This window comes from Amphiura filiformis, chromosome 2, assembly GCF_039555335.1.
Source record: "Amphiura filiformis chromosome 2, Afil_fr2py, whole genome shotgun sequence".
Taxonomy (NCBI): domain Eukaryota; kingdom Metazoa; phylum Echinodermata; class Ophiuroidea; order Amphilepidida; family Amphiuridae; genus Amphiura; species Amphiura filiformis.
Window position 1 is genome coordinate 85,783,109 of NC_092629.1, and position 26,006 is coordinate 85,809,114.

At 37.4% G+C, this 26,006-nt stretch overlaps 3 protein-coding genes and 1 long non-coding RNA gene across 4 annotated transcripts in view; all 4 read left to right on the plus strand.

The window, feature by feature from the left end:
• The window catches only part of LOC140172051 (uncharacterized), a 5,527-nt gene extending 3,648 nt beyond the window's left edge, over positions 1 to 1,879 (plus strand). Inside the window, exon 4 of the mRNA XM_072195401.1 lies at positions 627 to 1,879. Coding sequence (XP_072051502.1) covers positions 627 to 1,108 — 482 coding nt within the window. The 3' untranslated portion in view covers positions 1,109 to 1,879. The remainder of the gene's footprint in view (positions 1 to 626) is intronic.
• The window catches only part of LOC140146741 (uncharacterized), a 17,974-nt gene extending 6,347 nt beyond the window's left edge, over positions 1 to 11,627 (plus strand). The window contains exons 4-6 of the mRNA XM_072168616.1: positions 8,518 to 8,610; positions 9,228 to 9,395; positions 11,113 to 11,627. Coding sequence (XP_072024717.1) covers positions 8,518 to 8,610; positions 9,228 to 9,395; positions 11,113 to 11,594 — 743 coding nt within the window. The 3' untranslated portion in view covers positions 11,595 to 11,627. The remainder of the gene's footprint in view (positions 1 to 8,517; positions 8,611 to 9,227; positions 9,396 to 11,112) is intronic.
• Positions 6,428 to 7,434, plus strand: LOC140137447 (uncharacterized). The gene is made up of 3 exons (XR_011856841.1): positions 6,428 to 6,559; positions 6,865 to 7,018; positions 7,359 to 7,434. It is a non-coding gene; the product is annotated as an uncharacterized lncRNA (long non-coding RNA).
• A 3,074-nt stretch (positions 11,628 to 14,701) lies between the features above and the next one.
• Positions 14,702 to 21,323, plus strand: LOC140146742 (uncharacterized). The gene is made up of 6 exons (XM_072168617.1): positions 14,702 to 14,811; positions 15,906 to 16,071; positions 16,812 to 16,887; positions 17,013 to 17,105; positions 17,742 to 17,890; positions 19,234 to 21,323. Exons 2-5 carry the CDS (start codon positions 15,916 to 15,918, stop codon positions 17,801 to 17,803), a joined length of 387 nt encoding a protein of 128 aa, XP_072024718.1. The 5' UTR covers positions 14,702 to 14,811; positions 15,906 to 15,915; the 3' UTR covers positions 17,804 to 17,890; positions 19,234 to 21,323.
• Positions 21,324 to 26,006: the final 4,683 nt, after the last annotated feature.

The following is a 26,006-nucleotide window of genomic DNA, read 5'->3' on the forward strand; positions in this document are numbered from 1 at the left end:
CGTGTATAGCAGCAAGTCAGTGCAGATGGTATAAATATAAGAAAATGTTTAGGGTTGAGATCAGGTGAATAATACAACAAATGAGCATGAAACTTCACATTTATGTTCAGAAAGGTGTCTATTTAACATGATTCGAAAGGTGTTTGGAAATTCCAAAGGGAAGCTGGTGATTTAATTTTTAACTCGAGATCTACTTGTCCGGTTTTTTTTCCTTTTTACAGAGGGTATGATAGAGATAATAACAACAACTCTGCCAAATTACAGCTCAGTAGGTCAAGGTGTTCACCTGATCTTTTTCATCTGAATATTTTGTGCCATTCTGAGCAGTGCTGCACTGGGCCACTGGCAATTAAGCGCACTGTGGCGATGGACCAATTTTGACTCACACTTACAGAAAAACCAAATAAGTTATGATGCTGTAATTTGCAGGATAGTTACAAAACATAATTGGCATTAACATCTCCAATTTTTACAGAAAAATAATGAAAAATAAAAGAATGAGCTCAATTTAGAAATGTCTGTGCAAGCAGTGCACAGTTGAGCTCCCTGCATGTCTATGGGAGTGTTCTAATCAAGTTGATGGTTCATTGGTCATCCCTACTTGTACTCTATTACTTTGTTTTTAGGCATTGTCGGTGGCTCTTACTACACTCACATAGGAGGTGCTGCAAAGTATCTGTGTTTACCATTGGATCCTGAGGATCTCCAGGCCGAAACAGGAACTGGAGGTACTCGTGAATTGTTGTACACAACCGAATATGAGATAAATAGCTTTGCACCATTCTCTCATCTTCATGACCATGATGTCCCATGTGCTGTCTGCAGAGTTACTGGCCGAAGCACGCTGCTTATGATTCCGGCCAAAACTACATGTCCAGCTGATTGGACAAGTGAGTACAGGGGATACATGATGTCAGCCCACCATGATCACATTCATCAAACTGAATATGTGTGTGTTGATGAAAATGCTGAAGCGCGGCCAGGAACTGCTGCTGGTACTGATGGAGCTCTCATGTATCCCGTAGAAGCGACTTGCGGGACACATGGCTTGCCTTGTCTTCCATACGTTGCAGGAAATGAATTGGCATGTGTTGTTTGCACGATATAGGTTATTTTGACGATTGATTGAAAAGGCTCAAAATGATTTGACTATGAGTTTATTTTGTAGCAAACACTAAATACATGTAAATGCATTCCTTCTTCTGCTACATTCGAAGTATTTTTCATACTGGTATTGAAATCACTTTGGACGAAGTAGAGATGGGGTTGTTGATCAGACCATGATCTGGAATTTGACTCTTAGATGGAATGAACCAGTCACAAGGTGAAAGCGATTTGTTTAATTGTCCAGAGTTTATCAACGCAAAATAATTAACACGTTCAAAACACTCTAAATATGCCAAATTAAATAGATTGTACAACTGAAGAACTCGTTTTTAGTTGTTTCTTAATTGAAATGCGTGTTAAGTCGTAAAGGTGTTCTATCGTGAAGTTTGAACATCACCATTACGCATTTAGAACAAGTCTGGATGCGCCAAGTGCCAATACGTGACCTACAATCATGTAGTTCGATTGATTGCAGGAACGCAGAAGAGCACATTGCCAGAAAACGCTGGATTTTCAGACTTAATCAAGACAATAAGACAAAAAAAGAGTCAAGCTTTAGCTTTGGAGGAAATGTATCCCATAACCCCTTGCATATATTTGAGGTACAATGTATTCATATAATGTAATATTTATAACAATACTCGCGCTTTATTTAATTAGGTAATTATAATAATATGAAAAGGAAGCCATCACCTTTTACGATTGCAATGTACTTAAATGAACTAAAATGAAGCAATGTGTATAGGAGAAAATGACGACGTGTTTTATGTTTTTTAATATAATAATAATAATAATAATCTTTCTTTATTGAGGGTAATTCCACTTCAGTGTCAAGCACTGCTTTCCAAGCAGGCCCTCATACAATTATAAATAATGTAAAGTACATAAATTGATAAACGGTAAATACACATGATAAATCAAAAGCATAATATTGGTTACATATGACAAAGATTATACAAAATACAAACTAAAGTTAAGATGTTCGTATAAAAGTACAATTTATAAGGGAATAGAAATACAAGTTATTTAGCAGAAATATTTGTTTGCACTTTAAATTGATACAAAGACATATTATTTAATTCTTTGCGGATTTGAGGTGCAATTCCATTCCAAGTATTAGCAGCTCTGACATGGAATGTACGCTTGCCTGAATTTGAATTACATTTTGGTACAACCAAAGTGTTTGATGTATGATTCCTGGTAATATGCATATGACTATCATGAACAAATTCAAATTGGGATGATAGATAAGATGGCCCTATATTTCTTAAACACTTAAAAACTAAAACGAGAAGTTGATTTTGCCATCTATCATTTAGTTTTAACCACTTTAGTGCACTCATTAAGTTACTTATTGGTGTTCTAATATCTGCAGATAAAATTGTCCTGGCTAACTGATTTTGTAACACTTGCAGCCTTGTTTGAAATTCACTAGAAAAATTACTCCATACAGAACTTCCATAATCAAATTGAGGCATAACAAGTGCATTTGATAACATAACAATGGTTTGACGAGGCAGGAAGTATTTAACACGCCTAATGACACCAATTTTTTTAGAAACATTTTTACATAAATAATCTACATGAGCTGACCAAGAAAGTTTAGAATCAAGTTTTACTCCAAGATAGTTAAACTCATGAACTCGTTCAATAATAAAACTATCCTCATATGTTAGATTTATATCATTAAACTTTTCAAGCATGTGGTTGGTACCAAAGATCATAAACTTGGTCTTATCAACATTTAAAGTAAGTTTGTTTGCGTGAAACCAATTTGCTACACTGTGAAGACTTGACTCTAGTTTAGCTTGCATTTCCAAAACATTCTTTCCTTTACACATTAAACTTGTATCATCTGCATACATAATGGTTTTACAGTTAACAGCATTAGGCATACAATTTACAAAAATAATAAATAACAAAGGACCCAAGATTGATCCTTGCGGAATTACAATATTTACATTTTCAAAATCAGATAAAGAAGAATTTACACTAACTGTTTGAGATCTTTCATACAAATATGATTTAAACCACAGTTTGTTTTCCGTCACTTTTTTCTTGGGGGGGGGGGGGTCTTTTTGCACACGTGTGTCGAAGGTAGGATATATATTTAATACAAATCATGTGATCAATGTGCATATCCTTCCACATGTCTGGTATCCCTCGAATAAAATACTGCCAACTGTATAGCTTAACTGTTTTGTATAGGTCTTGCAATAATTATTGTTGATACAAAAATATGGTTGTTTTGTGGTATGATTTTGAACCCATTAAGAACCAAAACAACCGATGTTACAAAACTGTGAATCACAAACTAAAGTACGATAAAATGACTCATGATAATCAAACTGTGTAGACTCTCATTCATCTGGGTATGTTGAAATTAAGATTTAATTTAAATCTGGTCAACCAGACATACCTATTTTGACGGACGACCGACGTTGCGACTGAAACCTTCAGTCTTCAGCTGGGTTGTGATGCAAATGACCTTGAGTACCGGACACTTCCGGTATTGATGACAATCGACGAGGAATGTCCTTTATGATCCTGTCCCAGCCGTGTGATAGTTTGGCCCGGACACCGCCACCGCGGTTGAGGGATGGTTGCTCAGCCCTCACCCAGATTGCCTCTTTCACTCCACGCTCAAACCAACGATGCTCGCGATCTAGGATTCGGACATCCTTGGTGTCAAAATGGTGTCCGGTGGCTTTCAAATGTAAATACACTGATGAGTCGTTTCCACCTGAGCTGGCTCTGCGATGTTGTAACATGCGATTGTGAAGAGGTTGGGCGGTTTCTCCTATGTAAGAGTCTTGACAGGCTTGCTCTTCAGAACAGCGGACCCCGTATACCACTCCACTGATCCTCCCCTTGGGCTGTTTGTCCTTGGGCTGCACTAAGGACTGGCGGATCGTGTTCGTGGGTTTAAAGTGGGTGGTAATTCCGTGGTCGCGATAAATTCTTTTGAGTTTTTCCGATAAATCTCCGTGATATGGGATGGTAATACTTGTTGTTCTCCCCGTCTGATTCGTGCTACTGGCGGTGGGTTTATTGCTGTCCTTGTTCAAGGCCTTGTTTATGGCCCAGGCCTGGTAACCACAGTTACCCAGTGCTTTGCGAAGATGTTGTTGTTCAGCAATCTTATCTGAGTCTTTGGTGATGATCGACTCAGCTCTGTGTCCGGGCCAAACTATCACACGGCTGGGACAGGATCATAAAGGACATTCCTCGTCGATTGTCATCAATACCGGAAGTGTCCGGTACTCAAGGTCATTTGCATCACAACCCAGCTGAAGACTGAAGGTTTCAGTCGCAACGTCGGTCGTCCGTCAAAATAGGTATGTCTGGTTGACCAGATTTAAATTAAATCTTAATGACCGTCATGATAATGATTTTAATATCCAAAAAATTAACGATCTTAAAGGATCGGTAATTTTTTGGATATTTTATTAAAATCTTTTAATAAATTGGCTCGTACAATATATCCAACAGTATATAATTGGAGACGTATGAACCCAGAACGTTAAGGCCAGGAAATACTTGTGCTTATTCCAGAGCTGGGGCCAAAAAACGGTGAAACAGCAATCTCCGGCTCTTTTATTGGAGCGAACTGTATATACTGGGTGTCTCAATAAAAATAGGCCCTGTGTATTGCAGGACATAACATAACATATTGACGGCAAAACTTTCTTGAAGATTCAAAAACCATGAAGTATCTTCCATAAAATGGTGCAAATGTCATCAAAATCCGTTCATGCATCACTGAGATAATTGGAAAACTACAAGTATACTCAATTTTGCACCTTTCCAATGGGGCAATACACATTAACAATAATGTGCTGCATTGTAGTTTAGAATGGCAGAAATAAATGAATTTTGTTTATATCACCATCAATACTACTATCCCCTGGAAACTACAATACAGCACATTATTGTTATGTGTATTTCCCCCATTGAATGGTCCAAAAATGTGTCTATTTGTAGAATCCCAATTATCTCAGTGACGCGTGAACGGATTTTGATCATTTTTGAAGAATTTTATAGAAGACATGTTATGTACACCATTCCACAAGGCCTATTTTAATTGAGTCACCCTGTAGAGCTTTGTTTTCTCAGATGATGAGCGAAGCCTGCGACTACTTCTAGATGAATCTGGGTGATTATAAAGTGTGACAAGATCTTATAAATAAGTCGGAGCAGTACCTGATATACAGCTGTATATGTGTAACATGATTTTGAAATTCATTCTTTCTTTCACCGGGAGCCAATGGAGGGTATTCAACAATTCGGCAGAGTACATGTCTCATCCACATGCAAAGATCAGCCTGGCTGCCTTATTTTGGAGACGCTGCAGCCGTTTTAGGTCCATTTCACGGGCACCATAAACGAGGGAGTTGGCATAATCTATGCGAGAGAAGACAAGTGCTCTGACAGCCTGGCTAAAGTGGTTTACTGTTATTATTATTTGTATTTTTAAATACAAGGTGCATACTTAATTTAAGAAAATGCTAGCAATTTATTGTATCGGAAACACTATCGCAACAGCTGTTGTGCATGCACCAATATGAAAGTCAAAAAACCACCTGAAAAGAGAAGATATCTTACCCATCCCAGAATCCATTGCAACATGGCGCATCACCTCATTAGATCAAATGACACTCATATTACTTTGTATGTACAGTTTCCCATTGTTTTCATGTTGAGAATAGACTGGCTAAAGCATGGAAGTATTAGAGAAGTACTTCCAAGGCTAAACATGGGTCGATAGTGAAGAAATAAACATATTTTGCAAGATCTGCATGTACTCCATTCATTGACATACTTTTTGTCAGTATCGACCCGTATTGCCTTAATAGCAAATCAGTATAGAAATTGAAATGAGAGAAATGCATTATGGGAAGCATCAATTATCTTTTCTGCCACCTAAATAATAACTTTGACATCCTGATGATTTTTTTGAATTTCATGATGACAAAATGGGCTGTCAAATGGGAATGTCAAGACCTTTCGTTCCTATTCCTGTGTGACACATGCTATAAGCCAAATTAACATCACTTCCAATGGTAAGGTTCAATAACCCTCAATTAACAACCTTAGATCCAAATTTGACCTCCAGTTGCAGAGTATGAGTTTTTGTACCCCAAGAGTCAAAGGTCATTGTATGAATGTACACGCATATTGGGGTTAAAGAACTGTGGCCTGGTGGATGAGCATGTTTGTGATCTTAGTGACAACACTATCGCACATAATTCATAATTTGCTCACGTCCTCTGAGATTATTTCACTTTGAATAAGGTCTGGAACTTTACAGCGGTGTTGTGTTTTCCAGAGATGCAGGTAGTCTTATTTCAACCTTAAAATAACTCAGAATTGTTATTTTTACTAAGTTGAATGAAAGTAGGATTTAATACGACTACAGGTGATTGCCATTGGTTGCTACTCAATACAAACAGTAAGTATGAAAATAACCGTTTCTTGTATATTAAATCATGCTACGCATTTTGTGTTAATTTATTTATTGATGTCGATCACTTTGACCAAGGATATGCAAAGATTTGCAAGGATATGGTGATTTTGAAGCTAAATTCCATTGAGCTCGGTGTGAAATGATAACATACCACTTTCGATGGCAAAGTAGAACACCATACATGTTGTTCACCATAGCAATAACCATGATAACAGGCTGATAATTATTCTCAGCTAGAGAAGCATAAATGTGTTGTGAATATATCTATTATTTCCGATATCAAATTACAGACAAACCAAAATGGAATTGAAACCTTTGGGCGTGATCCAATTTATTCTCATAAGTGCAGTTATCCTGGTATTGAAACTACACTTGGTCGACGGTAGGCTTCCGCAAGGTAGAAATACCTTGATGTCTCCCATCCAATCATCTGATGACGATGAGGTAATTTTAATATTTAATAAATCTGTCCAAATTGAACATGGAATATTCTTCTAGTCAGGATAATTTGCATTATATATCCATACCATTTGGGAAATTGGTATCCACGTTTGGAAATTTTACCCCAGGGGTCCATGATTATTGCACATCCACTTATACCTATAAGCTGTGACTATTAATGCTTTTCTCCCGGGCTTTTCTTCGCCATTTCAATTGAAATCAGTCACTGTCACAGTGGTTTATGTGAGCCCTACGCATCCACAGAGACAATTGGAAAAGGAACATACTAATTAGTTCATTTCAGAGGTATACTTTGATGTTGGTCTTGTCTCTGATTTTATAGGACCTACACCGTAGAGATAAGAGGCAATCCGGTGGCGATATCGATGTCAGTGGGACTCAACAACAACAGACAACAGGTGTGTAGAGTAAATAAACAAACGCATCAAAATTAATACACTACACTGCCAAAACTTGGTGTTACGGCTTCTGGTGTTGATCATGGTGTTATACTAAACATGTTAAGACCACCGGGTGTCTTTGCGAAAAACTGTTGTGTTAAAAATCTAACACTGCACTTTGCTGGACTGCTTACAGTTCAACGTTATTTAAAACCTGAAAATACATGATGTTACAATATTACAATTTTACCATGGTTACACCAATTATTGTTAACACCAATGTCTGGTGTTAACACTCAGCAGTGTTAAAATCGGAAAGTGTTAAATTAACACCATACCAGTGTCAAATTAGCAGTTAACACCCTTGAAACCGTATAAAATTTACACCAGCAAGTCAAATTAACATCGTGCAGTGTCGAAGACACTGTAAATCAACACCCGTGGGGGTGGTCCTCACAGAACACTTTCTTAGCGTTAAAATTAACACCCTTAGTGTTACTTTTGATACCACTATCAATGATAACACTATGCAGTGTAGTAGAAATAACTACTGAATAAACTCACTCTTCGTCATACATGTAAAACAAAGGTTTTGATAAGAATGGTGGTGCAATAGATTACATAACACATTGTTCCTTTGTGCCGTTTTTATTTGCCGACAAGCTATTCATCGAGAGGAACTTTTTTGAAGACAAAAGGGTTATGCCATTAAATCGGCAACTGACCTGACAGCGTATGAAAGTTTTATTTAACTATCCAAAATAGGACACCTTCCATTGAATTTGAATTTAACTCGCCAAATGCTAACTAGTCAAATAGCAAATCACCTCTCATGAATATTGATCAGCAACATTTTCCAATATGTCAGCACTCTAATCGGGAACAATAGATGAATAGATGCTGCAGTCTATTGTGTAAAACAAGGCACTGGTTAATCAGAATATAATTAAAAGAAGTTAATCTAGATTGATATCAGACTCTAACATATGCGTCTGTGAGGAGGAGGCAACCCCCCTGGGATGCTGACCACCATTATGCCCTTTTTATACTTTGTAGCCTATTTCTGACAACTTACATAATTCTACTCCTTAACATTTTCAGATTCAAGTACATGTGCCCAAGATTTGCTTAGAGGAAGAGATGGACGGGACGGACGAGACGGAAGAGACGGAGAATTAGGACAAAAAGGAGAAGGTACATTATGTGGAAGCAATATTTCCCTCTTCATACTTTTGATGGCTCTGAAAACACCCGTTAACGGAAGACTGCCCCTTGTTAACAAAGAAGAGCAGACCTTGCTTATCTGCAAAATTCAAAGTTTTGGTGGCTCTTGGCTCTTTGCGATTGCTTGTTTGAAAATAGAGAACGCCATATAACGACTGATGTCTTGGCCGATATTACTATTGATGGTAGAAGGTTCAATAACTCTGATTTCTAACACTTCACGGGTCAACCACATCCCCAAAAGGGAGACTCAAGTTCTTCTCCCTATGTAATATTTATTTATTTATTTATTTACAAGTAGCATGAGCCGTCTGATACCCAATATTTATTTATTTATTTATTTATTTATTTATTTATTTATTTATTTATTTATTTATTTATTTTTATTTACTTATTTATTTATTTATTTATTTATTTATTTATTTATCTAATAATGATCTATTTATTATACAAATGTTACAAGTAGCATGAGCCGTCTGATACCCTATGAAATATTTATTTATTTATTTATTTATTTATTTATTTATTTATTTATTTATTTATTTATTTATTTATTTATTTATTTATTTATTTATTTATTTATTTAGTTGGTGGTATAGGAGCCAATGGTGATCCTGGTATAGACGGTGAGAAGGGAGATAAGGGTGATGCCGGAAGTCCTGGACGAGATGCAACTGATCCAGGCAGTGTAGGAACAACATATGTTCGATGGGGGCGCACTACATGTCCATCCACTTCCCAACTTATCTACGAAGGTATCTATTTCATAGTATAAAATAAACTTAGCACATGATAGTGTACTTAGAATAAGATGTGCTTAGAATAATGCAGGATTTCGAGACAGTGTGCACTGATCTTTTGTTGAAGAAGCTCACCGATGTGATGGAGGATCCCCAACATCCACTCCACCATCGCTTGTCATATCATCATAACTCAAAAACTGGTTGTATGCAACTCCGGGGGGCACTCAACTTTAGAAGTGACGGGTATGTGCCTACCAGCGTCGCGAAGTAGGGGCCTATCGGGTACAAAGCGTTATTTAAAAAAAAGGGGGTCATTGAGTACAAACAAGATAAAAAGGGGGTCATTGGGTACAATATTTTGAAAAAAGGGGGTCATTGAGTATAAGATTTCAAAAAAAGTGTCATCTGGTCGAAAATTTTGAAAAAATGGAGCAAAATTTTGAAAATTTCGGCATAATTTCGAAAAAATTGAGCAAAATTTGAAAGTTTCGGCATTATTTTTTGGCATTTTGATGATGCTATTCTAGAAAATCTAGAAAAAAAGGGGTCATTGGGTAGCCGCAACCAAAAAAAGGGGGTCATTGGGTAGCCGCAACTAAAAAAAGGGGGGGGGGGGGGGTCATCGGGTATAGTCGACTTCAAAAGAGGGGGCCTATTGACAGGCACATACCGTCACTTCCAAAGTTGAGTCTGCCGCGTGCAAATACAGACAGATACCTGAACGCATTTGTCCCTCAAGCTATTTTGTATCATAACTCCAAGTACGGTCGTTAATTTATGTGTTCATACCATTTCTAGGGAGTGCCTTTGAATTTCATTGTGCTTATAATACCTGTTTTTGTATTATGCTTGTTCTCTAATGTATTTTATTATGATCTCATGTGCATGTAATTTCCAGAAATGGATTAATAAAGTTTAACTTGACTTGACTTGACTTGACTTGACTTGATATAGGCCATGAGATAAAAAAAAAACAATAGCTCACGTCTGACGATCAACTCCCCAAAACTCACAGTCACAATTGGTTATTAGCGCGTAAAACAGGTGGTGGCCGCATTGCATTCTCTAAATTCAGTAAATTTTCATCGTCAACCGTGTAATTGAATGGGATTATTTTGAAATTTTAAAACGCTTGAAATATCACAAACAAATAGGCCTATGTTGATAAATAATATAAATACAAGCTAAAACCGTTGGGGTTCGATAATGAACCCCACAAAACTAACCGATTATATTGGAAAATGCCATACGGCCGGGCGGTTTCACAAGTTACCGGCTCGATCATGTCATCCGCCGCCTGGCGTAAAAGGAAGATTGATTCTTCTGGTGCCTTCATTGGAGAAAAGGAATAGCAGAAAATGAGCACGATGTCGGTACTTTTGTAGGCCTCGTTGACATGGTTTTTATTACTAATCTCTAACATTTGCCCCAGTTTATATGTTTGATGGTGCAAAATTAACCATAGGGCGCGCTGTTTTACTGCTACGTTCGGAAACTTCAATCATCACGACAAATCGTAAACAAACCGTTTCTAAGTTTGATTGACAGGTGACGTCAGATGGATCTACTTTATTTATCTCTGGCTACGACTTTCATTGGTCTTGGAAGGAAAATGAGGTGTTAGTTTTAAAATATCATACTTTAAACCTAGTTAATTGATTTCAAAATTGTGGATTCTCGTCTTTATCAAACGATATCCCATCCTTGTACTCTATTACTTTGTTTTTAGGCATTGTCGGTGGCTCTTACTACACTCACATAGGAGGTGCTGCAAAGTATCTGTGTTTACCATTGGATCCTGAAGATCTCCAGGCCGAAACAGGAACTGGAGGTGCTCGTGAATTGTTGTACACTACTGAATATGAGATTGGGAACTTTGCACCATTTATCCATCTTCACAACCACGATGTTCCATGTGCTGTCTGCAGAGTTACTGGCCGAAGCACGCTGCTTATGATTCCGGCCAAAACGACCTGTCCAACAGATTGGACAAGTGAGTACAGGGGATACATGATGTCAGCCCACCATGATCACATTCATCAAACTGAATATGTGTGTGTTGATGAAAATGCTGAAGCGCGGCCAGGAACTGCTGCTGGTACTGATGGAGCTCTCATGTATCCCGTAGAAGCGACTTGCGGGACACATGGCTTGCCTTGTCTTCCATACGTTGCAGGAAATGAATTGGCATGTGTTGTTTGTACGATATAGCTTATTTCGACGATTGATTACATTCACTTGACAAAAGACATTTAACTTAAAAAGACAGTTTAATGTTAATGTTTTCAAGTATTCAAGAAACCGTTCAACTCAATTTTTTGCCAAAAAGAAGTTAAGCCCATGAGTCAGGTATTATACTCACCAATTTTCGACATTTCAGAACTTTTAAACTACCAACAGATGAAAATTATGTTGTTACCGTCGCCTAAAGTTCATCTGGAAACAATTCCAGATTGTTTAACCCATACGGAACTGCGACAGGAAAACATTTAATGTATTGCACATTGATTTAAATATGCGCAAATACCACGTGATAAAAATGCGATATTAAGTAAAGTTCTGGTCCGCATACGTCCTTTCCCAAGAACCACTGAGCCAATTTGCGACATTTCATAAGTATTTTAAGGGCTCAGATATCTGCGTTCACATAGTATGGGACATGAGAGCACATCAGATATATCGAATTGCATTCTGAATACGAAGAATGTCCTTCTGATATCAAATACGTTCATTTCAGAAATATCGACAAAATATGCAGAAAACAGAAAGATGACGGAAGTCTTTGAGATCTTATCTCTATTTGGATCTGCGTGGAATTCTTTATACCCGGGGGAAAAGATTTAAGATTTGTCTCACTTGACGTGAAAAACGTCTAACTTCTTTATTGTAGGGCTTTAGTTTTTACATTATTAATAGTATAATTTTAAAAGTGTAAAACTGTTATGTGTGGGGAATAGTGAAGTTGGTAATGACGGATCCAGAAAGGGAAAAGTCCTGATTGGAACCGATAGTAACGATATGTAGGCACGTATATACGTCCGTAAGAGCGCATGGAGTGCACAAGGCGCATGCAACATCGCAATCTCTCTCGTAACTAATGCACACGTACATTTACTACTATACTTCTGAAAAATTCTGGTTAAAACTGGTTAAGCCAGTGCATCTGGCTCGGAATACCAAGATAAATGTTGTCAACAATTTGCCATTGTCACCTTCAATCATGTTTCATGGGACCAATATTAACTTATAATTTTTTCAAAATGGCCAATTTTCTTCGCGTGCATTTTTCACGGTTGGGTCATTGTGGGGACGAATCATCGGGACAATTTTGCAAATTTGTTCGCTTGGGAATGTTGTCCAGACGCCATTAACGTATATACGTTTCATGATGCACACTTTGCACTACAATGTCTGGATTTAAAAAATATATAGATTTTCGCTGGTATAACGTGATAGCATGAACGGACGGGACGGAGGTCAAAGGCAAAATGGAGAAGGTAGCTATATCATATCTCTTATTGTTTCATTTCTCGATCTTCGGTTTATTCATTGAGTTATTTCTTTTCGTCTTTTCTTTCACTTTCTTTCTTTGGTCTTTATGTCTTCCTTTGTTGCCTCTGTCTTGCTAACGATACTAAACGACGAAGCATCTTCTTGATAGTTTTGCTAAACAGCATGCACAATATGTTTATATATTATTTTGTAAAGGGGGTACTACAACCCTGGCCAATTTTGTGCATATTTTTGCATTTTTCTCAAAAATTATAGCGCATTGGTGACAAATAAGATCTGTATATTATAGGGGCTTGGACTACAACTACTGCACTGAAAATTCAGCAACTCAAAGCAAGTAGTTATTGATTTATTGATCAAATATTGGTTTTCCCTCATTTTGACTGTAACTCCACAACTGTTGTCTGTGCTGAAATAAAATTTCCAGTGCAGTAGTTGCAGTCCTTGCCCTATAATATACATATCTTATTTGTCACCAATGCGCTATAATTCTTGAAAAAATGCAAATATAACAAAATTGAAGGTGTAAAATTCCCTTAAACATTTTTCTCTAAGCTGATGACATATAATATTATCTTATAAGGGGAGGTGAAATAATTATGTGTACCCGATGTGATGCATCATATAGGGGGAATAGATTGTTTGGCACGCTAGGCATTAAAAAAGGTGTAGAAAAACGTTAGGAGCACCTTCAGATATGAAAGATGTCCTGCTTGCTGCGCTCACAATATATGATAAGACAATTAAAGGGGAATATTGGAATGTCATCTTTCCCTGGGTAAGATCTGACAGCAGGCCAGACCATGGTCAGAGGGTAGGTAACATGAGTAGGTGAAGACCGTGAGAGTCTTGCCAATATAGGCTAACTTTCCCCAAAGCCATCCAATATGCCATGAATTAGTAGGACTACAACTGGTATCTACTGGTCAGTTATACTGCTATTTCCACTTCTGTTATTTTTTCAGCACCCGGTGGTACAGAAAAGTATTGTACAACCCCTATACCTTTACACAGAAGCCGAGCGTTGTTAATCCGTGATGAATCCACACTTTCTAGTAACATATACGCGAGCGCAAGGTTACGCGTACGCTTTAGCGCGTAAAATTCGTCATGTCTGGAACTTATGCGTAAACACTTTCTTAATTTTGTTATTAAAGTAGCAGCTAAACATTACCGCTTTATTCTTTAGTTTATTTGCTGATATCATCAGAGAAATCACCGATTTTTTTGTAAGGTTAAGTGACAATGACAAACGGATATTCCGAATGAAAGAATCCCCGGGAAAGAATCATGTGAATTAGGGATTCAATCATGTTTCAGCGTTGTTCATCACCGATTAACAACGATGCGTCCACGTCGTCTGTGTGATTTACTTCGCGAGGGCAGCTTTAACTTTAGCTGCCCGAGAGAAGTAAACCACACAGACGCGCCGGACGCGAGTTGTTAATCGGTGATGACACAACGCTGAAACATGATTGAATCCCTTTCAACAACGAAAACAAGCTAAAGATCGTCTAATTGAAACACGATAACAGCTGCTGTTGTGTACTGTAATAAAAGTCACTCAAAATGACAAAATACCCCCTTTTTGTAATATATCTTTTTGTAATGACATCCTGTTGATTTTCTACTAATTTCTGGAATTTTATAAGAACAAATGGGCTGTCAAATGCTAATAATGTCAAGACCTTCCGTTTTTATTTTTGTGTGACACAGCATTTGTCGTACATAACTCATGATTCTCTCACGTCTGAGCGTATTTCACTTAGAATAAGGTCTAAACCTTTACAGATGTGTTTTGTTTTCAGTTATGCTGGTAGTCTTGTTTCAACTCAGAATTGTTAATTTCCCCCAAGTTGTATGAAAGCAGGATTTAATACGACTACGGGTCATTGGTTGCTACTCGCTACATACAGTAAGTATAAAAATAAGCGTTTCTTTTATAATCAAGCTATACATTTATGTCAATTATTGTACTTCAACAAGCCTTTAAACCAGGAAGCTTCAACGCACGCATTACTCGCAAGTTTATAACGATCACTTGTAACCGAAGACGTGCAAACTGATTTGCGCTATACATGTAGCCAGATTTAGTGAGTTTTCAAACTAATCCTAGATCCATTCATTGGACTCATTTTTTATTTTTGAAAATATTATCATACAACTTTCGGTGGCAAGTTAGACCACCAAAGTCAACCATGCGGAGGGGGGGGTCATAGCTTTATACAGCAAAATATATTATTTTCGTTTTGCTTATTCTATGGGATATATGGACTTTAAACTTGGTAGTGAAAACCGCATGTTCGTATGATTTTTAGCAAAAATTAATTTTGTCTTTACTTTGTGTATATTATGTACGTTCAAATTTCCCAATTATTTGTACGTTCGAATTATCCAATTTTGCAAAAGCGCACTTCAGAAATGTTGAAGGGTGGCGGTAGAATTTTTTGAAAGACCCTCGACAAATACAGGTTGTCCCAAAATTTTGGTCCATCTCAATCGGTGGTGTACGTAGAACAAAAGTTATGCTTCCTTTTTTTCCACAAGGTATTTGCCTGATAATTTGTTAAATTTATTGTATACACAAGTGGGAAGGTTTGTTATTTTAGTGATCATTGTGATAGTGGAAGAATTTTTTTACTCAAGAAGCGGGAAAGTTTTATTTCCACAAGGTATTTGCCTGATAATTTGTTAAATTTATTGTATACACAAGTGGGAAGGTTTGTTATTTTAGTGATCATTGTGATAGTGGAAGAATTTTTTTTACTCAAGAAGCGGGGAAAGTTTTATTTCCACAAGGTATTTGCCTGATAATTTGTTAAATTTATTGTATACACAAGTGGGAAGGTTTGTTATTTTAGTGATCATTGTGATAGTGGAAGAATTTTTTTTACTCAAGAAGCGGAGGAAGTTTTATTTCTCAAAATTTCCATCCCCCTGGAAGTAAAATGGTGCGTCCTTAATAATAATGTGTTGTGTAATGTAAATTTTTCCGATATCAAATTACAGAAAAACCAAAATGGAATTGAAACCTTTGGGTGTGATCCAATTTATTCTCTTAAGTGCAGTTATCATGGTGTTGAAAGTACACTGGGTCGAAGGTAGGCTTCCGCAAGGTCGAAATACCTTGATGTCTCCCATGAAATCAACTGATATTGAGAGCAATGACGACGAGGTAATTTTTCCTTTCATTAAATCTATCAAAAGTGAACATACCATTTTGGGGGGTAGCCGAAAGACGGGAACCAATTGTTTGCAAGCCGAAGGGGATGGTTATCACGCATGTATGGGGCACTTTTTAAATAAAACGCTCATGGCATAGGGAAACAGTACGGAAAATTGGGATCCAGGGGCTTATAATTATTTATTTCACAGCCCCTTAGCCCCCCTTAGAGGCTGATACTAACGCTTTACTACCCTTCCAGGTAATCAATGCAAAACCAACACTACTGTGTGTGGGTCCTATACGTACGAATGTGTGTGAGTTATACGCGTCCCAATTGTAATATGCTAGTGAAGGGTGTCAAAGACGCAATATTATAAAGAAAAAATATATTGGAACATATCATAAAGATTGGCATATTGGCACACATGTGCTCCTTTGTGCCCAGAGGTAAATATCACGTACAAAAAGAGGGCTCCTTCTTTGATAGTCTCCACAAGAATGAACTTATTTTAACGGAATTTTTATGAGTGGCACTTTTAGTTTATCAATGGAGGCCATGTACGCCATTTGGATAATCTTTACGATATTGCATTTAGCGAGAAATCGCGAAAAAATTAATTAATTAATTAATTAATTAATTAATTAATTAATTAATTAATTAATTAATTAATTAATTAATTAATTAATATTAATTAATTAATTAATTAATGAATTAATGTCTCTGTCTAATCTTGGATTTGATTATACAGGATCTACATCGTATAGATAAGAGGCAATCAGGTGGCGATATCGATGTCAGCGGGACTCAACAACAGCAGACTACAGGTGTGTACTGTTAATATATTCCATATACGAAAGTCTCTTCTTTATAAATATTTCACTATTTTTCACTTTAAAAGCAAATGTAAATATCATAACAACATCATAATTTTATCCTTTAACGTTTTCAGATTCCAGTTCTTGTGCCCAGGATTCGCTAAGAGGAAGAGATGGACGGGATGGACGAGATGGAAGGGACGGAGAAATAGGACAAAAAGGAGAAGGTGGGTTATATGGAAATACTATTTCCCCCGTCATACTTGTAACATTTGTTGTTCACGTTTGTAATGTATGTTTGGATGCGATAAATGTATGTGCTGTATGGCAACACATATAAATGGCAGCTGGAACACTGGTATTTCATCATAAGGCAATGAAAATGGCGCGAATTTGGCCCACGCTTCACGGGCCGATAACCCAACATATCCCGTTTCACATAATGACGGGAATGTGGCGTTAGGTATCTAAAGACATTGGCCGATAGGCTCCGTGTTGACCTAAACTTCAAAAATGGGCCGCAATCCCCGAACATTGCGTTTCACATAGTGACAGAACAATCCTATAATAGTTATTCCTTTTTAAATATTTAAGTTACAGATTAATAGTTTAATCCTTAAACTTCAATTTCAAATGGAATCGGTCAACTGAAAGGTTATGGTGGAGGAGTATACTGATTTTGTCAAACACATTTTACTCGTAAACGTAATTTTTATTTGTCCTGCACGTGCGCCACTATATGATGTGACCGGTAATTATCAAAGTATTTCTTTCTTTCTTTCTTTCTTTCTTTCTTTCTTTCTTTCTTTCTTGCTAAACATTATACAATATATGTATACATAGTATTTATTTTTGTCTCTAAGCTGGTGACATAGGGGCAAGGGTGACCCTGGAGAGAAGGGCGATGCCGGAAGTCCTGGACTAGATGCAACGGACCCAGGTAGTGTAGGAACTACATATGTCCGATGGGGGCGCACTACATGTCCATCCACGTCCCAAATTGTCTATGAAGGTAATAGCACCGCCGAGAAGTGAGTCAATTGATTTCAAGGTGGTACAAGCAACATAAAATGAGCTCAAATAGAAACTTATAATTTTTGACAACTTAAAATCACAAGGTCATATCTTAAACCCTGATCATCAAAATGAACCAAAATTACACGCAGGATTACTTCGATAATCTACTCAAAACACATTTCAGTAGCCAAGCAGTTGTCCAAATGACACAACAGCAAAATTGACTGACACGGTTTTTGGACCACTTTCTCAGGCCACTATTTGGTACCCAGCACAACAAATCTGTGAGAATGTATACAAGATCCTTGCACAGATGATAAAACGGTGCTGCTTTCTGCTTTTCACGCACTTTCTTCACGAAACAGGTCTTGTTCCACACTTTTCCACTTACTCTTTGGGAATTATCATATGTGTACTCATTCTCACATATTTCTTGTGCTGTGTGTCAATTATTGGGCTGTGAATGAGGTCCAGGAAGCTGTTGCATGTCAGTGCATTTTGCTGTTGTGTTAGTTGTAGAACTGCTTGGCGGGTTACTGATATGTGTTTAGAGTAGAATATTGAAGTAAACATGTGTGTAATTTTGGTGGACAGGATTTTATGATATGCCCATGTGAAAAAAAAAGGAGCCTAAATTTCATACTAAGTTTAACACCGAATTCGATCGTTTCCAGTGCCTAATTAAGTGACTGAGTGAGTCTTGTATAACAATTGCCATCGACTGACTAGCATTGTTAGTGTTAGTGGCTTATTATAGGGTATGCATGCAAGCTACCTTATTTGTACAGCAGCAAGCTACCTTATTTGTCAACGAAACATAACACAGGCCTTAAACGTTTACTGTGGTCACATGAGCACAAGTTTCATAATTCAGTATTTTGGCTTAGTTGATATACACGATCAATAACCAGTGGCGTTGCCAAGGGGGGGGGGGAGCAGGGGGGGGCAGCTGCCCCCTGTGAAAAAATCTTGTCCCCTCCCTCTTGCCCCCGCTGTGGGATGGTGGCCGCCCCGACATTTAAGACTTTTTTGTGTTTCTGACCAAATTGACATTATATTTTGCCATTTTAACCTAATAAGTGCCAATTTTTTCGCGCTTCGCGCAAATTTATTCCCCTTATGTACCATATTTCACCAGATTAGCTTCAATATGCCAACATTTTGTAACATTAACTTATTTTGTCGCCAAAAGGTGCCCCCCTTAAAATTTGTCTTGCCCCCCTTTGCCCCCCCCCCACTGAAAAAGTGCTGGCTACGCCACTGTCAATAACTAATATAAATATTGATTCTTCCTCTTGTTTTTACTTCATTTTGTGCTTCTGTTATTTTAATACCTAGGTATTGTCGGTGGTGACCACTACACTCACAAAGGGGGCGCAGTAAATTATCTTTGTTTACCACTTGATCCTGAAGATCTCCAGGTCGATGCAGGATTAGCGGCAAGTCGGGACTACCTATACACGACAGAATATGAAATCGATCATTTTCCACCACTGGCACATCTTCATAACCACGATGCGCCTTGTGTCGTCTGTAGAGTCATCGGGCGAAGCACGATGCTGATGATTCCCGCCAAAACTACGTGCCCGGCTGATTGGACCTATGAATATAAAGGTTATCTGATGACAGCCTACTATAATCATGATCACCAATCTGAATATCTTTGTGTCGATGAGAATGCTGAAGTACGCGCAGGTGCGGCAGCTGGCACCAATGGAGCTCTCCTGCACCTTGTTGAAGCCACCTGTGGTGCTCATCCCTTGCCTTGTCCCCCATATGTTAATGGGAATGAAGTAGCATGTGTTGTGTGTACAATCTAGGGGTACATGCCTGTGACAGCATGACCCTGCAAGCTTGATTGTCTGAAACTAACAAAATTACCCAATAACACGCTAAACTATAAATCACTATATTTGACGTGTCATGTCAAAAGGAGACACTTTTGGGCAGGTTATCAATTCTGAGGTTATTACATATCTTAAATATAGAGATATTTTGCTCCTCAACACCGTTTTCTCCAATGAAATCGGACATTCCTAAACGAAGATATTGAGTTTGAAAGTTATGGTATTGTAAAATTGGAAATTGAGATATCGGTATTTAAAAATATTATTGACAATGTTGAGAGTAGGAATTACCTTGAAGAATGTCTCAAAAAATACTAGATGTCAGTTATATTCCGGTCTGAAACTATCAGACAATACAAACATTAAAGCCATAATGTACGATCTTATAATATGAAATTGGTACACAAGTACACAACTTGCACCTAAATGGAATCAGCCAACAGAGCAAAGTTCGACATATTATCATAATTTAAAAATTATGATAATATGTCCTCCCATAGAACGGCGTGTTAAACGGCCAAAATAACCAGTGGGGTTTCTTTCACTTAACCTTGTTATTTCGACCTAAAATGGACAACAACCCTTACTGTCAGTTATTACTAATATTATTTCAACATTTTGAATAAGGAATAATAAAATCAAAATTTGACGGAAATCGTACATTAAGGCTTTAATAACATCACAAACCCAAATTGTGAAAAAATCACTCCCGGGTAGATTTTTGGCTATTTTTCCATTTACGATCATGCCCAAACGTGTCTCCTTTTGACATGACACGTCACATATCAAGTACTTTTCACGTGACAAAATCGTCTTTGAGCTAAGCTATGATGTCGACACGGAGGACATTACCATATATTATATTTTGTTCCTCTTATTATGTCAGGATTTCTGCTATAGTCGACATTTATACACCAGCAAAGTGGTGCTAAGTTAGTTCCATTACCATATAGTATATTTTGTTCCTCTTATTATGTCAGGATTTCTGCTATAGTCGACATTTACATATCAGTAAAGTGGTACTAAGTTAGTTCCATTACCATATAGTATATTTTGTTCCTCTCATTATGTCAGGATTCCTGCTGTCGACATTTATATATCAGTAAAGTGGTGATGAGCCATTCCATGTCAACTCCAGGGATGTGCACCGCAGCACCTCTTCAATTTTTTTCTTTTTCTGTGTGGTGGTAGATATTGATGAGCAAGTAAAATCCTGAAAATTTGAGCTTCATACTCTATTTCGTTTTCCCGTGGCATCAATTTGAAATTTAGGGGGGTCAGCGTAAAAAATGTGTCGCAACGCGAAAGACGATGTTTGGAGGTCCATAAATGTATAAAGGGAACCCCCGACAACTTTGAAAAGTATGTATTCTGGGGTACATTTTTGTGTAGAATTCAAATCTGGCATCAGAAAACTTGTGACTCCTTTACTTTAAAAGATATAGGGCCCTCAAAATGCAACTTCGTCCATCCAGGACCAACTTCCGGGGGTCAGAACTCCAAAAGTAAAAATAATTTTATGGCACTAAAGGCAAGTACCATAACCATTGCGCCACGCTCTACCCTCTAGTATATTTTGTTCCTCTTATTATGTCAGGATTTCTGCTATAACCGACATTTATACATCAGTAAAGTGATGCTAAGTTGGTTCCATTACCATATAGTATATTTGATCCTCTTATTATGTCAGGATTTCTGCTATAGTCGGCTTGGTAGAGCTAAAATGAACAAAAACATGCAGTTATGTTAGCTAATGTTGATACTGGATTTAGATACAAACACACACACCCCACACCCCACCCATCTCATACACACCCTCACACTACATATCCCATATCCTTGATTAAGCCCATTTTTTTCAAAAGTCACTCTCCAGCAATGAATGTGTTACAAGTGGACTTTTATACATACTGGATTTCAATCAATGTGTTACAAAACTCAAATCCTGGACTTGGGTGGTTCTTTCATATATGCTATTTTTCACATGCTCAATAGACACAGAGGATGAATTTGAGTTGTTTTTTCATACATATAACAGGCCTATGTGTAGCAACAATTTCCCATGCTTAACTCAATTTGGCCAAAGTATGGACTTGGGTGGGTTTTGTATTCATATATTCAATTGTTCGTTGTTACAACGTCGTCTAAAAGTTATATAAAGTCGTATAAACGTAATATATGGATGTTGTAAGTCCGTAAATCTGTGAACTCGTATTTGTGTTGTGACAACGTTATTCCCGAACGTTAATGTAACGTCATTATGACGTTGTTTCGACGTCAAGTTGTGAACGTCGAAACAACGTGACTATGACGTTATATCAAAGTCCGAAAATAACGTTGTCACAAATTAACGTAATTACGACGTCCGTAGATTACGTTGTATCGGGGTCAGACCATGACATTTATACGGCGTTGTAATAACGTGTATTATACGTCGAAACAAAGTCATAAATTTGCGTACTAACGACGTCCGTAGATGACGTTGTATCTGGGTCAGTTCATGACTTTTAATCGACGTTTTAACCACGTGCTTTATACGTCGAGGCAACGTGATTATGACATTATATTAACATCCGGCAACAATGATGCTCAATCCCAAAAAAGGAGAGCGTTTAGAACTTCAGGAATAGAAGTCGTTACTTTGAGTTTCACGCTAAAGGCGATCGTCAGACGACACGATGGAGAAATTTTGGCTGGACAAAAAAGAATTTACATTCCATGGTGTCAACATCCAAACTATTTTTCAGATTCGTATTTGTGTAGCGTTTTCTGAACGTATTATTCAAACGTTGTCACCAGGTCTGGCCAAACATTGCATTAACGTCGAAACAACGTCATTACAACGTCATAATGACGTTATGTCAACGTCCAAAAATCAACGTTGAAAATAACGTTGTCACTACACGAACACGAGTTCACAGATTTACGTGTTTACAACGTAAATGATAAGTCCAACGTCAGCGAACGTCGTGAAAACGTAGTGTGTTAGCTGGGGATGGCCTTTATGTAAGTACGCAGAACATAATTATCCATCTATCGACTACTTTATTTAGTTTTAGTGTCTTTAAACTTCTTTTGTTTTAAAGGGGCATTTCGTGATCCACAGCCTCATCCCCCCACTTTTACCAAAAAATGTTGAGATTTTTACACCACTGGATACCTCTGGCTACATAATGTTTATGTACCAAATATTTCTTGCAGATTAATTCGTTTAGCAAAAATATCGTTAAATTTGAATTTCGTTCTGGTGCACCAGAACGAAATTACAACACATTGTCTATGGAGCAGTGTAATACACATAATCATGCATAACTCGCAAACACAAAATCGGAATCAACTGAAATTTTGGAAATAAGCTTTTTTCGTGGATATCTACTGAAAAATGTCATAAAAAGAGGATGCTAGGATCTCGAAATCCTCCTTTAAGTGTTCGGAGAAGTTTTATGTGCAGTAAATTTCCTAGTTGATGGTAGCATTTTTAAAGGTATGTAGCCCGTTTTTGAAATTTGCTTTATTGGACCAACGTTTACCGTACTGCCGGCTATCGTCAGTAACGAGTAGCTCATTTCAGCGCCTTAATCGCGGCGTAGTCATTACTGACCTAATAATATAATGCTGTGCTTCGGTCTTGAACCAATACATGTAAATATTTGTCGCGATCCATCTCCATTTTATTTTGATAGGTAGTCGCAACGAACGTATTTCCGTCGTGGACCAGACTGTGTGAAAACCCTGCATAGAGTTATATCACTTACTGTTGACGTGTTTGTGCCATATCCATCATTCAGAATTCCAAAGACATCACCGTTGTTGCCTAAAGTGACAACTTCGATTCCTCTTTGATTTGCAGCACCAAACGATGTTAGCGATGAAATACGATAAAGTACCACACCTACAGCCATCAGCGAGATAACAACCACGAAGACGGTAGATAAGATGATTATAGCTATTGCGACATCACTTAATCCTGCAAAAGATAAAACCATAATTGAGGATTAACTTATTATTGGAACTATAGCATTAAATTAAGGATTCAAAATCATGCTTCGCCGTTATTCATGTTCATCACCCTTTAACAACGATCGATAAAGTTTCCAAGTTAGGTATTTTATCTTCAATACGAAAGGTCAAATTTTTCATATGATGAAAGGCTTTCTTCCCAACTACATACACTTATTAGATTTATAAAGTTTACTTTGAGGAGTGTTGAATATCAATTATATACAAAATATCAATTTTAATAATTATTTGATATCAGGACATTCGTCGTATTCAGAATGTAATTTGGTCACACACAAATACGCCTGTGCAAACGTCGCTATCCAGTCCCTTAAGCTATAGATTTTCAACCCAGAAGATGCTTCGTAGGGGAGGTTTACTTGTATAAAGTTTACGATCAGAGTTACAGAATGTATGGCCATCTTACGGATTTGTCTTCATGATATACGATACCTGCAGGCCATAGATATTTTCCTGTATTTCATGAGAATAAACAGTTTTGGCATATGATTGTGCTTCAAGTTCTGCAAGTGGAATGGTAAACTGCTTTCTTAAGTTTCTCATAACTACTAGGTCATTGTAAGCACGTTCATACTCACCTTCAGTGTGTGTGGTGCTCGTGGACGCTCCAGAACAAGATTCATCGCTACGGTCTACACAGCTGTGTGCAGAAAATGTCCAATGCAAATTTTATTATCAACTATTATGGCTTAAACCCGTAACTGGGTATGTCCACTTTTAAAAGTATTTTAAAAGTAATCTTAAAAGATTTGATTAACTTTTGAGCATGAGCTTGTTCATGGCCACTGTGTCATTAATGACTATTCATTTTGTTTAAAATTACATTAATGAGAATGAGAATGAGAAGTAAAAACTTTGAAATGCCCATATTGCTGACCTGCAGCATCTCAATTTATTCCTAAAGGATACTATACTTTGATCAGCTCTTAATCGGCGGGCCTTATAACATCGCAGATTAATATCAATATATTTTATTTTCTTGAATTTTCTTCACCAGAAGCATCCCACATTATTAATTCAAGTCCTATACTTTGTCTACTTTCTTTCACACACAAAATGTATTCCAGACAAGTCTAATAGCACTCGATAATGGAAACTTTCAATATGTATTTAGCATCAACTTAACGTGTGTCTACTTTTCGGCCTAGTGGTAAAAGCCTATTACGAGCTGATCAAACTATACGTATATTATTATTACATTTGGTGTATCATATATGTTGCTAGACTCAATTACCATTACCTTGGATTAACTTCCTGGCATATGTCACCAATACCATCAACATTAGCGTCAATTTGATATGGATTGAATACATCAACACAATTATCACAAACATCACCGACATCATCACCATCATTGTCTTCTTGGTAACGGTTGGACATCGTTACACAGTTATCACAAGAATCACCACGACTATCACGATCATAATCTTCTTGATTGGGATTAGAAATGCCCGGGCAGTTATCACAGGCACCCCATATTCCGTCCCCATCTACATCAGGGTCTGAAGCATTGTCAGGCTTTCCATAACAGGAGTCGCACGCGTCACCAAAAGCATCGCCATCGAAGTTGCTTTGATCAGGATTGGTTATGTTGAAGCAGTTATCACAAGCATCGCCGATTCCATCTTTATCTGTGTCATGTTGGTCCGAATTGGCTTTCAAAATACAGCTGTCACAGGCATCTCCGACGCCATCAAGATCAGAGTCTTGCTGATTAACGTTGGTCATAAATGGACATACATCTATTATGTCACGGAAACCTACGGTAAAATTATGCAAATGAAAACCATAAACAGAGATATAAAAAGAACACGAGCATTGTTCTTGACTTACAGACTTTACTCATTTACTCACCTTTATTGTTTTCATTTTAATTTCTCATTTTAATTTCTCCTAAATCCAAAGATCATAATAATATTTAATCACAGGCCTATTTATAGTAAGATTACGTAATAGTATATTGGTTGGAACTTAAAATCTAGATTCCAAAATAACAGAGAAGAAATTGAAATAGCAAAATATATCGACCATACCCAGAAGACAAATTTTGTGATACAAAGTGATACGAAGAAGGAAGACGTAAAGCAGAAGAAGAAGAAGTAGCAGAAGTAATAGTAGAACTCTTTTCTATCTTGGCAAGTTAGTGACGTCAATTTAACGTATTAACACGTTGAGACAACTGCATCGGGCACACATAAAGACTGCACAAAAAGTAATACAGCTGTTATAAATATGATTATAGCT